This window comes from Garra rufa, chromosome 10 (genome assembly GCF_049309525.1).
Source record: "Garra rufa chromosome 10, GarRuf1.0, whole genome shotgun sequence".
Classification (NCBI taxonomy): Eukaryota; Metazoa; Chordata; class Actinopteri; order Cypriniformes; family Cyprinidae; genus Garra; species Garra rufa.
In genome coordinates this window covers 13,930,963-13,945,515 of record NC_133370.1, presented here as the reverse complement: position 1 = coordinate 13,945,515, position 14,553 = coordinate 13,930,963, and the positions used below count along the sequence as shown (strand labels likewise).

The following is a 14,553-nucleotide window of genomic DNA, read 5'->3' as shown; positions in this document are numbered from 1 at the left end:
GCCAAACTGAACAGAAATACCAGGGCAAAAATTTGTTGTCAGGTAGGTTACATGTTAGACTAATATCTTAATTAATACTGCTTCTACGTATCTTTACCACCTATTAACTTTAGTTTGTTAAAATATTGCACCCTTTCCTGCTAACGAAATCCTCCTCTAAATGATTTAGCAGCTTCCACTAGTTTTTTTCCCATGGCATAGACAGCATAAATTAGCAAAACAATGTATTCAGTAGTACATCAAATGTGTAATCAATGCTGTTGTTTACATGCGAGTATTGCCGATATGGCCGCTCATCTGGGTAATGTTAACTGGCCAAATCGCGATGTAAGTGCAAACCCTCTATTTTCATTTTTTTGGGTGAACTATTTCTTTAATATCTTATGTTGATATCACTATTTTAATATAATAGACTGCATTCACCCCATAGAATATTCGACAAAATTCCTTAAGTTTAAATGAACACTTTTTTCTTTTTTTAATTAAAAAGAAAATTAAGCACTCTGTCAGTGAACACTAAAAAGTAAAAATGGTTGTAGACAAACAAAATCCCTTCCTTCATGAGACTGAGCCACAAAACTTTCGCTCAAACGTTGTCTTCTAAGACAGAAATGTGTCGTTACGACAAAGGTAGCCTACTTCTATACTCTTTGGTTACGATTCATGCGCTGCGTCCCAATTCGCCTACTTATACTACGCCCTAAAAGTATGTACTCTTTTTGTGAAGAAAAAGTACATACTTTTGAGTATGTAGCAGAATAGTAGGCAAGCTTTGGGACATACTACTTCGTCATAACTGCTTTACGCTCTGTTGCTTAGTTACCTGAATCCTGTCACTGTTTAAACTGCCCTGTCAATCATTACAGTTAAAATTATCTACATTTCGTTTAATTAAATTTCCTACCGTATTAGAGAGAAATGAAGAGGCACGTTCTTTCAGGAGTCTTTCATGCCGAGAACTCTGCTCGTGTTTGCATAATTATGCATTTAAACGTTAATGACCAAACCTATCATTATAAAAGTTCATAATGTTGCTGCACATGAAATATAACGAGGATAACATTTAAAATATATATTTTTTATCAGGTTACACACTGATTATTTATCACTCAAACCCTTTTCTCTACCTGTCCGTTGGTCGCGCATATCCTCCATGTTTGTAGTTTTTAACACTTTTTTATGCGTGTTTGTAGTTCTAATCGAATCCTCGTTCACCGCGCAATGTGTTGTGGGCAATATTAGCCGTTAGAGTGTGCATTGATCCGCACTTCGAATTCTGAAGTTAAGTAGTAGACCATCCGGGAATCTTTGGAATACTTTTTTGAACATACTACGATTTGGGACATACTAATTCTATTTTCGAATACTATTTAGGACGGATAGTATGCGAATTGGGACGCAGCACTGCACTCAGATTCGGCGGACTGCGGTATCCCACAATGCCCTGGCGCGTCACTTGTTTATGGTGACGTCACGGCGCAGTCTTTTCAGTCTCTCTGGGTGGCGGCAGACAGTCTGTCAGCGCCTAAAACACGACTTCGAATAAAACAATAAAAACACGGAACACTAACCGGAACATGAACCTACATTGCATCTAAAGGTAAAAGCGATCTTTAATGTCACTTTGATTTGTTAGGAATAAATGCGGCGAGTAAATAATGGTCGGTGTTAGCACAGTTAGCACAGCTGCTGCAAACAGGCCGATTATTAGATACAGTAATAATGGAGACATTATTATATGTCGACAGTTTAAGTTTTGGCGTGTTAATTTTAATTTTTGTTGTTGTTTCGTCTTGCCTGTGCTTGGATGGCGTCTGTAGGCTATCTGATTATATTGTAGGGACTTGTATCTGTTAAAACAGATCATAAGTTGTGTTATTATCAACCAGCATCTCGAGTACAAGAGCCTTATGGAAATAATCTGCTGGTTGGGAAAAGCTTCTGTTAGCAGTTGTGTGTCTAATTCATTGCATGTCAGTCATTTTGATTGTTTTGTTGTCTGTAAGACTGGTAGATCATAAATATAATGTCTGAACTTTACTGAAAAGGTTCACATGGCCACAAAAAAAAAAAAATGGAAATATCAGTCAGTGCTAAAACTGTGACTTACTGGTCTAAAAAATAAATATTTATTTATTATTGTTTACTTATTTTATTTTTCGCCAATTATACTATACTAGACTATTTTGCCGGCTAGAAAATGGTAACTTTGAGTGTATAAAATTATATTAACACTATATGTAATAGGATCCTGATTGTAAAATCGCAGAATCTAAATGAGACCGTATTTTTAGAATTTTAGAAAAAGAAAAATTAAAAAGTAGAAATGTTACTATGTAAAGTGGATATTTTAAAAACATCACTATTTACGATTTATAGTTCTCTCATATCCATTAAAGCACAATTTGCTGCTGTCTGTAAAGCAAAAAAGTACTAAAATTCATATGAATTGTTTGTATAATAATAGAACAACTATTTTCTGAATTTTTACAATCATTTTGAATGAAAATCTATTAATTCTGAATCTATTAAGTATTTTTGGTCATCTTTGCATTTCCAAAAACTTCTGTTAATAAGAGGAGCAGCAAAAGGGAATCAAGCCCTAAGTCAGCACCAGCTCTCTGACTATCAGTGTCCAGAGACTTCCAGGCACCCCTGTTATCCTGTCACTCACTCCTTCCTGAATAAATGCCCATGTGAAAGGCACTGCTGTGGAAAAAACTTTAACATGCTGCTTTGGTTTCAATCTTCTTTTTTAGGATCCAATGGGAAGACAGAGTCTGGCTGTGCGCATACTGAAAGGCAGTGCTGAGAGTCACCTGAGGAGTTGTACAAGTAAGCCAGTCCTTGTCTCTCTTGTGTAAAATTGCATTTTAATCATTTTGAAAAGTTAAAAACATTTTTATTTGTCAGGAGTAAAGAGGCATTGTATAAAATGATACTACACCATTTAAAATTCTTTTTCAAGGACTTGTAGTCTATAATTAGTCATGATGTTCTTGTCAATTGTGTCCTTGAATATTACACCATGATGGTGAGTCCTACACCCCCAAAATGCTTGTTCCTTTCTGCCTCTCCTAAAGTGCTCCTCCACTGTCTTTGATGTCGCTCCATAATGGGCATCTCTCTCCTCGGTTGCTATGGAGACGGCCCCCTGTCTGACACACACACACACATAGACAAACGCTGTGTGTGTGCGGAAATATTTGTGGAAGGAGAGAGAGAGGCAGAGCACAGCTGCACTCTCTAAAAAATGTAATTAAGCCATCATCTTTGCGGTTTTGTTCTCTTATTGGTAATTGATTCTGGCCCACTGTTCTGTAGAACCTTTAAACTAAGCAGGTGATTTGCGGTCTTTCTTGGTTTAAATGTGCATTTGTAACACCTCGATTTTCTTTCAGTGCAGTGAACCAAATGGGGCATTGCAGTACCCAAATCATCGTCCTATTCCTGCTTCAGTTCTTACGGACATCAGCTAAAGGTAAAGAGCTGGTGAACACAAATTCTTTTTTCCCCCTAAATTTTTCTTATTACATTTTATCTTGTTGTTGTATAGTTTTATTATTGGTGTTATTATTATGATCATGAATAATTATTATTATTATTTATTTGTATTAGTTTATTTTATATGTGATGTGGGTCATTTTTAAGGGATAATTTATTTTTAAAGATAAGGATAAATTAAATTAATCACAAGTAAAAGTAAACAATCATTTGAGTCCTTTTAAATCTTTTTTTTCATTTGTTATATTATATATTTAAAAAAATTGAGTTTCAAATCAGCATATTAGAATGATTTCTGAAGAATCATGTGACACCGAAAACTAGAGTAATGGTTAATGAAATTAAGAGTAAATTACATTTTAAAATACACTACCTGCCAAAAGTTTTTGAACTGTAAGGTTTTTAATGTTTTTTAAGGAAGCCTCCTTTGTTCATCAAGCCTGCATTTATTTGATCCAAAGTACAGCTAAACAGTAACATTTTAGAATATTTTTTACTAATGAAATACTAACTGAAATATAAAAAATGTTTGTAACATTATACACTATACCATTCAAATGTTTGGAGTATAATTTTTTGGGGGAAGAAATAATAGAAATTAATACTTTTATTTAGCAAGGATGGTTTTAATTGATCAAAAGTGAAGATAATGACATTTCTAATGTTATGGAAGATTTCTATTTCAGATAAATGCTGTTCTTCTGGACTTTCTATTCACCAAAGAAACCTGCTAAAATATCAGCTTTAAAAATCACAGGAATAAATAACATTTTAAAACACATTCAAGTAGAAAATAGTTATTTTAAATAGTAAAAAATATTTCACATTTTTAAATTTCTATTTTTTTTTACATTAAAAACATCAAAAATCTTACTGTTCAAAAACTTTTAACTGGTAGTGTATATTAAAAAAAAATCTGAAATTACTGAATTATAATAACATTTCAAATATAACTGTTTTTACTGTATATTGTATTAAATAAATGCAGCCTCGATGAGCCTGAGAGACATTTTTGAATGTACCATCCCTTTAAGGCTGAACAGATAATATATGTTTCACTTTGGCATCTGGAAATAGCATAGAAGCCAGCCAGTGAGAATGAAGCTGCCTGTGTCAACCAACTTTTGCCATTTTTGTGCACAAATGTGCAGTGAATGGTTTGCCTGAGACTACAAAGGAATTAACTAATAAGTCACAGTCAAAACGTCCAGCCATAACACAGTAGGTTTGGTGAACCTAGTCGTAGTTGTACTTTCATTAGGTGTCATTGTGCTCTCTCCTCAGGCATTGTTAGCGTGTCTCACGGAGGGCATAAAACATGAATGCTGGGTTAATTGATCTGTGTCACTGATGCTCTCTGGCCTTTATTCTGTGTAGTCAATTTGTAAAGTCGACAGAGTTCAGTGTCACAGGAAATGAAGGCAGGGAGAAGGAAAGAAAACAGTCTCAGTTATCAGGCGGAGAGAGTCTCGTCTGTGAGGTCTGGCGTCATGCTGCTCTTCCTTAATTAATTTCATTGTTCCCAGAGTTTTTGCAGCTGGTGACAACTGACAAATGGCTACAGACTGTGTCCCTTTTTTTCTTAATTCAAGATTTAACTCCCTGTTTCTGTTTTCTGTCTCTCTCCAGATGTCTCCATTGACTGCATGTGTGTCGGCAGTGACTGTAATGAGCAGCAGTGTACTGGAGACCAGTGTTACACCTCTGTTATCATTAGCAACGATGTGACAACGTTCAAACGCGGCTGCCTTATCGGGCCGGAGAGCAAGCGCATGACCTGCTCCGCAACACCCTCCGCTAGTCATGTCGTAGAATGCTGCTCCCAACACATGTGCAACGCCAACGTCTCCAAAGAGACTCTTCTTCGACTACTGCTGACAAGTAAGTCAATTTTTCTTTACGAATTCAAGTCGTTGTTTTGTAATCTTATACATTTTAGCAATTTCTTATGCATCCAAAAGTCATTAAGCCATCTTTAAGCACAATTATTATTTTTTTATGTTATTTATTTAACTTTATGGATTTATATAACTTAATAGTTGAATACATTCTAGCAAAAACATTAAAACATTTTTTTAATAAAATATATTTCTTCATTAAAAAATTGCTTTCCAAAAAGAAAAAATTATATATGGTATTTGTGTCTCTGAAAAGGTCCAGAAGGAGAGGCGGCTGTGCATTACCGTGTGGAGATGTTGGTTCTCTTTGTGTTGGGGCCGTTTGTGGTTCTGGGTTTTCTGTCTGTGCTGGCTTTGCTGGTGTGCCGTAGACTCCATCACGGGCGTCTGGAAAGACTGCATGAGTTTGACACTGAGCAGGGGGCCATCGACGGGCTCATTGCATCTAATGTCGGAGACAGCACACTCGCGGTATTTCATTTCTATATTTTACAAAAAACATTTCTTATTATTTTGCAAATATCACATCTTGTATGGAAAATAAATATCTTTGTTTTGGCAGAGTGAATAATTGTAATGGAAAAGTTCACTCATGATTCCTAACTTTTCACTACCATTCAAATGTTTTGCTCACCAGGGCTGCTTCTTTAAAGCAATAATATTGTGAAATATTACAATTACAAGAACTGTTTTCTATTTTAATATATTTTAAAATTTAATTTATTTCTTTGATGGCAAGGCTTAATTTTCAACAGCCAGTACCCCAGTCTTCAGTACATGATCCTTCAGAAATCTTGACAACAGTGATATTTGTAACCCTGGACCACAAAGTCATAAGGGTCCATTTTTTTTTAATTGAGATGTGTGTATATATACATTATCTGAGTAAAAAACAGAATAAGCTTTAATAAGCTTTCTATTGATGTATGGTTTGTTAGGATAGGACAATATTTGACCGAAATTATTTGAATATCTGGAATCTGAGGGTGCCAAAAATCTAAATATTGAGAAAATCGCCTTTAAAATTGTCCAAATTAAGTTCTTAGCAATGCATATTAATCGCAAATTAAGTTTTGATATATTTAGGGTTATCATGAACATGGTCTTTACTTAATATCCTAATGATTTTTGGCATAAAAGAAAAATCATTTTGACCCATACAATGTATTTTTGGCTATTGCTACAAATATACCTGTGCTACGTAAGACTGGTTTTGTGGTCCAGGGTAACATTTTTTGTGATTCCTTTTCTTTGAATGTTCATAGCTGTTATTGAAATAGAAATCGTACTCACCCCAAACTTTTAAACAGTGGTGTTTGTTGCAGTGGTTTAGCTGAAGTTATTCTGTATTCAGTCTTCAATGGTTAGATAAGGACTCATCAGTCTGGTGTTGTTTTCAAGGATCTGATGGATCATTCCTGCACATCAGGCAGTGGTTCAGGACTGCCCTTCCTGGTGCAGAGGACGGTTGCAAGGCAGATCAGCCTGGTAGAGTGTGTTGGTAAGTAAAATTGTAAGATGTCCTTTAGGGCTGTAAAATGTCTGAAAATCCAAATTTGAATTTTGTACTAAATGAAAATTTTCAGTTGGGGTGAAAAAAAGCTTTTGGCTTCTCTCCTAAAGACACAAGATAAAGCAACGATAATTACATTGTTATTGCATCTTGTGCGCAACTGATAAGACTGCTTTTTAAAGCACACCTAATTTTTTTTTTTTTTTTTTTTTTTGGACAACCCTAATGTCTTTAGTATATAGAAGACTACAAAATCTGTCTCTAAAAGTGTTCTGCTGCCTTTACTATATATTACACAATTGTGACCCTGGACCACAAACCCAGTCTTAAGAAGCCTGGGTGTATTTGTTGCAATAGCCAAATTATCTACTTTTATGCCAAAAATCATTAGGAAATTAAGTAAAGATCTTTTCCCACAAAGATATTTTGCAAATTTTCTCCCGTAAATATATCAAAACTTAATTTCTGATTAGTAATATGCATTGCTAAGATCTTCGATTTTCTCAATATTTAAATTTTTTTGCACCCTCGGATTCCAAATTTTCAAATGGTTGTATCTCAGCCAAATATTGTCCTATCCTAAAAATATATTCAACTTTCAGACAATTAAAAAAAATAAACCCTTATGACTGGTTTTGTGGTCCAGGGTCACAATTATGTAATCTCTGTCTAGTAAAATGTAAGTTACAGAGAGTGATATGCGATATGATTTCTGTGTTCTCAGGTAAGGGTCGTTATGGGGAAGTGTGGAGAGGCCAGTGGCAAGGAGAGAATGTAGCTGTGAAGATCTTCTCCTCCAGAGATGAGAAGTCCTGGTTTAGAGAGACAGAAATATACAACACTGTTCTACTACGACATGAAAATATATTAGGTGAGTCGGACATCTGTTATCTTTAACAATAGCGCCTTTTCTTCAAGTAAAGTAATTACTAGAACAAATAAAAAAAGAAGGGTAATGTTATTTTAAATTCTTTTCTTTGCAGGATTCATGGCTTCTGATATGACCTCCCGAAACTCTAGCACTCAGCTGTGGCTCATCACACACTACCACGAGAACGGCTCGCTCTATGACTACCTGCAGCGCGTTGCCGTGGAGATGGCAGATGGACTGCACATGGCGGCGTCAGTAGCCAGCGGGCTGGTGCACCTGCACACGGAGATCTTTGGCACCGAGGGCAAACCGGCCATCGCTCACAGAGACCTGAAGAGCAAGAACATCCTGGTGAAGAAAGATCTGCAGTGCTGCATCGCTGACCTGGGTAATTTCTGACATGCATTTTTTAAATCACAAATGAGCCTATGCTCGTAATAAATATATTAATTTCTTTTAAAAAAAAAATGTTTTACCAACCCCAAAGTTTTGAATGGTAGTGTATAATGAAAATAGTTTTACAGATAGACACAGTCTAATGATTTTCCACTTCTACTCTTTATCTGCTTGCATCGCTTTGTAGGTCTGGCAGTAACACACACACAGTCTGATAATCAGCTGGATGTGGGAAACAATCCTAAAGTGGGAACTAAGCGCTACATGGCACCAGAGGTTCTGGATGAGACCATTCAGACTGACTGTTTTGATGCCTATAAGAGGGTGGACATCTGGGCCTTTGGGTTGGTGCTGTGGGAGATCGCTCGCAGAACCATCAGTAACGGTCAGCTCACTGGACTCTTTTTAGGAACATTTAACCCTCTACTGCACGCATTATGATAGACCTATATAAAAAAAATATTTGACTGTTTTTCCTTTCTTAGAATGGCTTAACTTGAAGTGCTGTAAAAAAAAAAAAAAAAAAAATGGGGGAAAAAATATTTTAAGGTACTTTATGATATGTTGCCATATGGCAACAACATCCAATAGTGGATCTAACTTAGAAATTTCTAACTTAGAAGTTTCCTTATAATTAATAATTTTGTTGTTTGACATGTTGTTTGTGTTTATTTAATTGGTGTTGAAGTATTATAAGCTTTAACACAGAACTTATAAATGACACCTTATACATTCCAACAACTTTTATTCCAACGGCTTTTATTTATTCCATTCTTTTTTGCTGAATATTATTGAAAACAAATATCATATTGTATTATCTTGTATCATAAGCATTGTTATAAAACCAAAAGCATTGCAGTTCATGAAAATTAATTTTCTTCTTACCCTTGCCATAGAACATGGTGGTGCTCACTGATATACTGTTCCCTGTATTCATATCTAATCAAAAGTAGCATTGCCATTAAAATTAGGTTTTATCCATAATACAAATGCCATTAACATACAACTAATCAACATTATATTACTAGCATTAATGTTGTTATTGTTACAACTTGACTGTGAAAAGATCACAGCTAACCTTGCTAGCTAGCTAACCTATTGCAATATTGCACATTCCACTAGTCAAAGTCAACTTTATTGTCAATTCTGCTATATGTACCGGACATACGGAGAGTTGAAATTGCGTTACTCTCAGACCCTAGGTGCATACACGTAACATTAAATACAAAAGGTAGGAATTTAAAAATACAAATAAATACAATTATACTTATAATATATAAAAAACAAAAACAATATACAAGTAAGGGCACAGTGCAAACAGTGCAAACCGGACAGAGTAGTGCAAATGCAAAAGAATAAGGTGCAAAAGGAGCTTATAAGTGTAATTACGCAACACATACATTTGATCGATTTATAAAAAAATAATTTCGTAAAAACTTTTTTGAGTGGTGAATATGTCATCATAACTTCCTGGAGGTGATGTCTCTGATTTTTTTTGTGGATGTGACACGAGTTGATCCTTTGTTTTTATTGACGTTTTCGTTTGCATTCAGCAACTACTCTCAATAGACATCAGTCTGTCAGAAATCGCGCCACAGAAAAACACTGCATGTCATGTGACTTCACCAAAGCACATCATTGGCTAAATTAAGGTCTTCTCTTTCCAACAAAAAAATTAGAACGTTGTCTTAAAGAGACATTGGCAGGGAAATGAACATAAAGAGCATGTTGCCATATGGCAACACCGTGCGGTAGAGGGTTAATTATCCTTGTACTATTTTGTCTGCATTTAAGGACAATATAGTTCAAACTGTTCTCTGAATGAATGCTCAGTGACTCCCTTGTTTTTATCCACTGTGACTCTACAGGCATTGTAGAGGAATACAAGCCGCCTTTTTATGACCTGGTGCCTAATGACCCCAGCTTTGACGACATGAGGAAAGTGGTTTGTGTGGAGCAACAAAGGCCGTTCATTCCGAACCGCTGGTTTTCAGATCCTGTAAGTACTGATGATACAATTCCTGTATTTCTGTAAACATGTTTACCTTGGAAGTGTTAATGTTCTACTTATTGCTCATACAGGACTGCAGGAATGAATCCTAAAATGATTCCTAGAAATGAGTTCACATTTTTGCACTTCCAGTTTGTTTTGAGTTTTTGGTTAGATACCTGAGGGGCACTAAAGGGATATGAAAATTGAAACCGAAAATTTTAATTCTGTTATTCATTACTCACCCTCATGTCGTTCCAAACCCGTAAGACCTTTATTCATCTTCTGAACACAAATTAAGATATTTTTGATGAAATCCAACCGCTTTCTGACCCTGCATAGATAGCAAAAACAGACAGTTAAAATAGTCACTGTGACATCAGTGGTTCAACCTTAATGTTATGAAGCTACCAGAGTACTTTTTGTGCGCAGCGAAAATAAAAAAGAAAATAAAGACTTTATTCAACAATTGATTAAATTAAGATTTAACCGCTGATGTTGCATGGACTATTTTAACAATGTCCTTACTACCTTTCTGGGCCTTGAATGTGGGAGTTGCTTTGCTGTTTATGCAGGGTCAGACAGCTGTGTTGTTGCAGAGCTTATTTTCTGCAATAAACCAAAAGCCAATGGAAAAATCATATTGGGTTTGTTACTCTTTAGACTAAAAAATTTAACTGAATGTCTTATTTTCCATATGTGACCCTGGACCACAAAACCAGTCTTAAGTCGCTGGGGTATATTTGTAGCAATAGCCAAAAATACATTGTTTGGGTCAAAAATTTTGATTTTTCTTTTATGCCAAAAATCATTAGGATATTAAGTAAAGATCATGTCTATGAAGAATTTTTGTAAAATTCCTACTGTAAATATATCAAAATGCAATTTTTGATTAGTAAAATGCATTGTTAAGAACCTAATTTGGACAACTTTAAAGGTGATTTTCTCAGTATTTTGATTTTTTTGCACCCTCAGATTCCTTATTTTCAAATAAATGTATCTCGGCCAAATATTGTCCTATCCTAACAAACCATACATCAACAGAAAGCTTATTTATTGAGCTTTCAAATGATGTATACATCTCAGTTTTGTAAAATTTAACCTTATGACTGGTTTTGTGGTCCAGGGTCACATATATACAGTTGAAGGCAAAAGTTTGCAGAATCTACTAAATGTTAATTATTTTTCCAAAGTAAGAGGAATCATACAAAATGCATGCTTTTTATTTACTACTAACCTGAATAAGATATATGTATGACAATGACTGTATGACTTTTGAGATCCATCTTTTTCACCCTGAGAACAACTATTACAGAAGGTTCAAACTTTCACTGATGCTTCAGAAGGAAAAAAGAACTTTTTTTATGCATTAAGAAAACTTTTGAACAGAATGAGGATGTGAGGTTGAACCTTCTGTAATAGCTGCATATGAGTCCTTAAGTTGTCCTCAGTGTGAAAAGATGGATCTCAAAATCATACAATTTTGGAAAGAGTTCAATTTACATAAAAATGCTGAAAAACCAAATAATTTGTGGGACCTGAACGATTTTTTTTCAAGAACAGCAAGCTTTGTCAAATAAGTGTAAAATTAATGTATGTTTAATGTTTAATGAACAAATATATTTACAGATTAAACATTTTACGTTTACTTGTAAAATGTAAACAAAAAAAAGTTACATTTTGAAACTTTTGAACGGGATCATTTTTATAAATTTAACTATTGGTTTCTTGTGTGGACTATATGTAAACATCTTTTAAGTGAAATATCTTATTCAGGTCAGTACTAAATTAAAAAAAAACATGCATTTTGTATGATCCCTCTTATTTAGGTCAAATAATTAACATTTTGCAGATTCTGCAAGGTGTATGTAAACTTTTGACTTCATGTACATTTACACATTTGTAGTCAACAGGAAATTGTCCCCATGTTCTGAAAACAAACGTCTGTGTGTGTTTTTGTCTGCTCACAGACTCTGTCTGCTCTGGTGAAGCTTATGAAAGAGTGCTGGTACCAGAACCCATCGGCTCGACTCACTGCCCTGCGCATCAAAAAGACTCTGGATAAAATCCACAGCTCACTGGAGAAGGGCAAAACCGACTGCTGAGGAGAGAGAGAGAGAGAGAGAGAGAGAGCCACAGAACTACTGACCGCTCACCCGCTCATTATACAGACACTGTGTGTAACCAGACCATCGGATTCAACCACTGGCATCTGTCCCAACTCTAACATGCTGTTTATTTGCTTTGTTCTTCCTGTCCATTGGCCTAAACTTTTTATAGAGAATAACGCTCTCTTTTATGGATCATTTTCCCCACTGAACTCTGCGGGACTCCCATTTACCCTTCAGAAACGGCGTAAAGGAGAAAAATACGGACACGGTCTGACAGGCCTTGAATTGAGCCCTCCATCACGTTGTCTATTTAACCATTGGCGAACTTTAAAGATTTGTACTTTTCGGGAAAACGAAGAGGATGGATACACACGCTGCAATGCAATCAGTACCCGTAGTGAGTGTGTGTATGTGTGCGCATGATTCTTATTACAACCAGAAGAACTTTATAGCTGTAATGTCACTTGCTTTTAGAAATCAGATGTTTTTGAGCTTTTCAAAGGTTCTTGTAGATAAACAGGCAAAAGTCAGTCAGTTTCTGAATTTGCTATAGTGGACTTGTGTTAAAGCTCTTTGGCTACGAAATGCCACTATGTGCAGTAGAGAACTACAGACTAGTGTCTTTAATTAGGCCTGTTTATGATCAGAATAGAATGGTTAGAGGGATAGTTCACCTGAAAATGAAAACTCTGTCATCAGCAATGTCATTCCAAACTTGAATAACTTACCTTCTTCTTGGATCACAGTGACCAGGGACTGTCAAGCTTCCTGAAAGTGAAAGTAACAAAGGAAACATATTATTTATGGAACGACATGAGAATGAAAATGTATTTTTGTGTGTGAACTATCCCTTTACTCCCAGTCTAGTCATGCTCATAGCACCCCATGAGGGCTTCCTTTGACACAAGGCCTTTCTGACCTGTTGCCTCTATGCCTGCCTGACAAAAGCCATTGTAGCACATCGTAGTGCTTTTTTGTAGCAGTTCGTCTTTCTCTTTGCCCTCACCGGCATGCGTACTTGATGTTTCTTCACTGACAATCAGCCGCTGTCCAGTAGGGCCTGAATTATTTGCTAATGCTATGTACAAAACCCTACTTCTGAGTGTTCAAGGTGACGTGTCAACACACTAACAGAGCTAGTCATAGTCCGACTCTGGTTTTGTGAATTTGCGTATTTGTTTACCCTCACGCTTTTTGACACTTTTGTATCACGGTTTTCAACATACGCCATGAACCGAGAGAATGCTGATGATGATTTTTAAACATTTTTGACTATTTAAAAAAGTGCGACATCACTCTAATATAGGATTTATGCGGTTTACAAAGGAAAAACACTACACTCGTTACGTCCCAAGTCGAATTGGTTTGTGTACGTCGCTTTTGGTTTGGGTTGAGTTGTGTGACGTTTAATTAGGGATTTGTTGCTGTCATGAAACACTACATAAGACGGCTGCGTACTGCTCAACACTGGTCACTTTTGCTCTCCCAAAAATGGATGAACGTTTACATATTTGTGTTCTGCAGGAGAATGATGTTAGGAATTAGACTACAGGAATTGTTGCATTACGAACTGTGAATATGTTATAATGAAGAACCCATATGTATGATGTTACTGGAATATAAATGCAAGACAGTTATGAATTAAAAACAAAACTGCTCTTTTCATTCGTTACAACGGTGGAATGGTTTTTCATGTCATGTCCTTGTGCATAACAAAAGGTTGCCCATGCTGTGAAAATGCTTTCTTTTTAGTTGTAAATTTCAAGAATCGTGTTGCAGATTATCATGCATCTGTCTTGAGTTTTCCTGTACAGAGAAACAAGCTAAATGAAGCCTTAGGAACGGTTCCCTATTGTCCGAGTCTGCTGGGAAATGACCTTATCTGTGGTGATGTTTACGGGAGGTCTGCAGCCTCTCTCTGATAACCAGTGCTTTTATAGCTGGTTGTACATCGGCTGAAGCTAATGAGGAACCTAAATGCCAAGTTTTAGTAACTGTCTTTAAAAATTGGCTCTGAAATAAGATCAGATTTAGTTCCACTGCTTTCTTCCAGATATAGTTTTCAAGTTAGCATGATTGACAGGTCCTTTGATTTGTACATGATGAGAGGGGTTTTTATGCCATTTAAGCGGCATCAGCCATTGTTAACCAAAATATTGTTTTATTGTCTAAATGGATTTAACAACTTTTTGTTGGTGAGGAACTTTAGACACAATGTGGTGTATTTACATGATAAAAATAAAATCTCATGCTGGGCTTTTAATTTAAAG

At 35.8% G+C, this 14,553-nt stretch overlaps 1 protein-coding gene across 1 annotated transcript; it reads left to right on the top strand.

Annotated features, from left to right (window-relative positions):
- The first annotated feature begins 1,320 nt into the window (after nucleotides 1–1,320).
- acvr1l (activin A receptor, type 1 like) lies at nucleotides 1,321–13,948 on the top strand. Its single transcript, XM_073849793.1, has 11 exons — nucleotides 1,321–1,600; nucleotides 2,760–2,835; nucleotides 3,402–3,481; nucleotides 5,134–5,385; nucleotides 5,659–5,873; nucleotides 6,804–6,903; nucleotides 7,640–7,786; nucleotides 7,899–8,174; nucleotides 8,370–8,567; nucleotides 10,051–10,181; nucleotides 12,143–13,948. The coding sequence occupies exons 3-11, from the start codon at nucleotides 3,415–3,417 to the stop codon at nucleotides 12,275–12,277; spliced, it is 1,521 nt and encodes a 506-aa protein (XP_073705894.1). The 5' UTR covers nucleotides 1,321–1,600; nucleotides 2,760–2,835; nucleotides 3,402–3,414; the 3' UTR covers nucleotides 12,278–13,948.
- The last annotated feature ends 605 nt before the right edge of the window (nucleotides 13,949–14,553 follow it).

Coding starts and splice junctions, on each gene's coding strand:
- acvr1l (XM_073849793.1), top strand. CDS start 3,415: ATGGGGCATTGCAGTACCCAAATCATCGTCCTATTCCTGCTTCAGTTC. Junction 5,386..5,658: donor TCTTCGACTACTGCTGACAA/GTAAGTCAATTT, acceptor GTCTCTGAAAAG/GTCCAGAAGGAGAGGCGGCT. Junction 8,568..10,050: donor TCGCAGAACCATCAGTAACG/GTCAGCTCACTG, acceptor GTGACTCTACAG/GCATTGTAGAGGAATACAAG.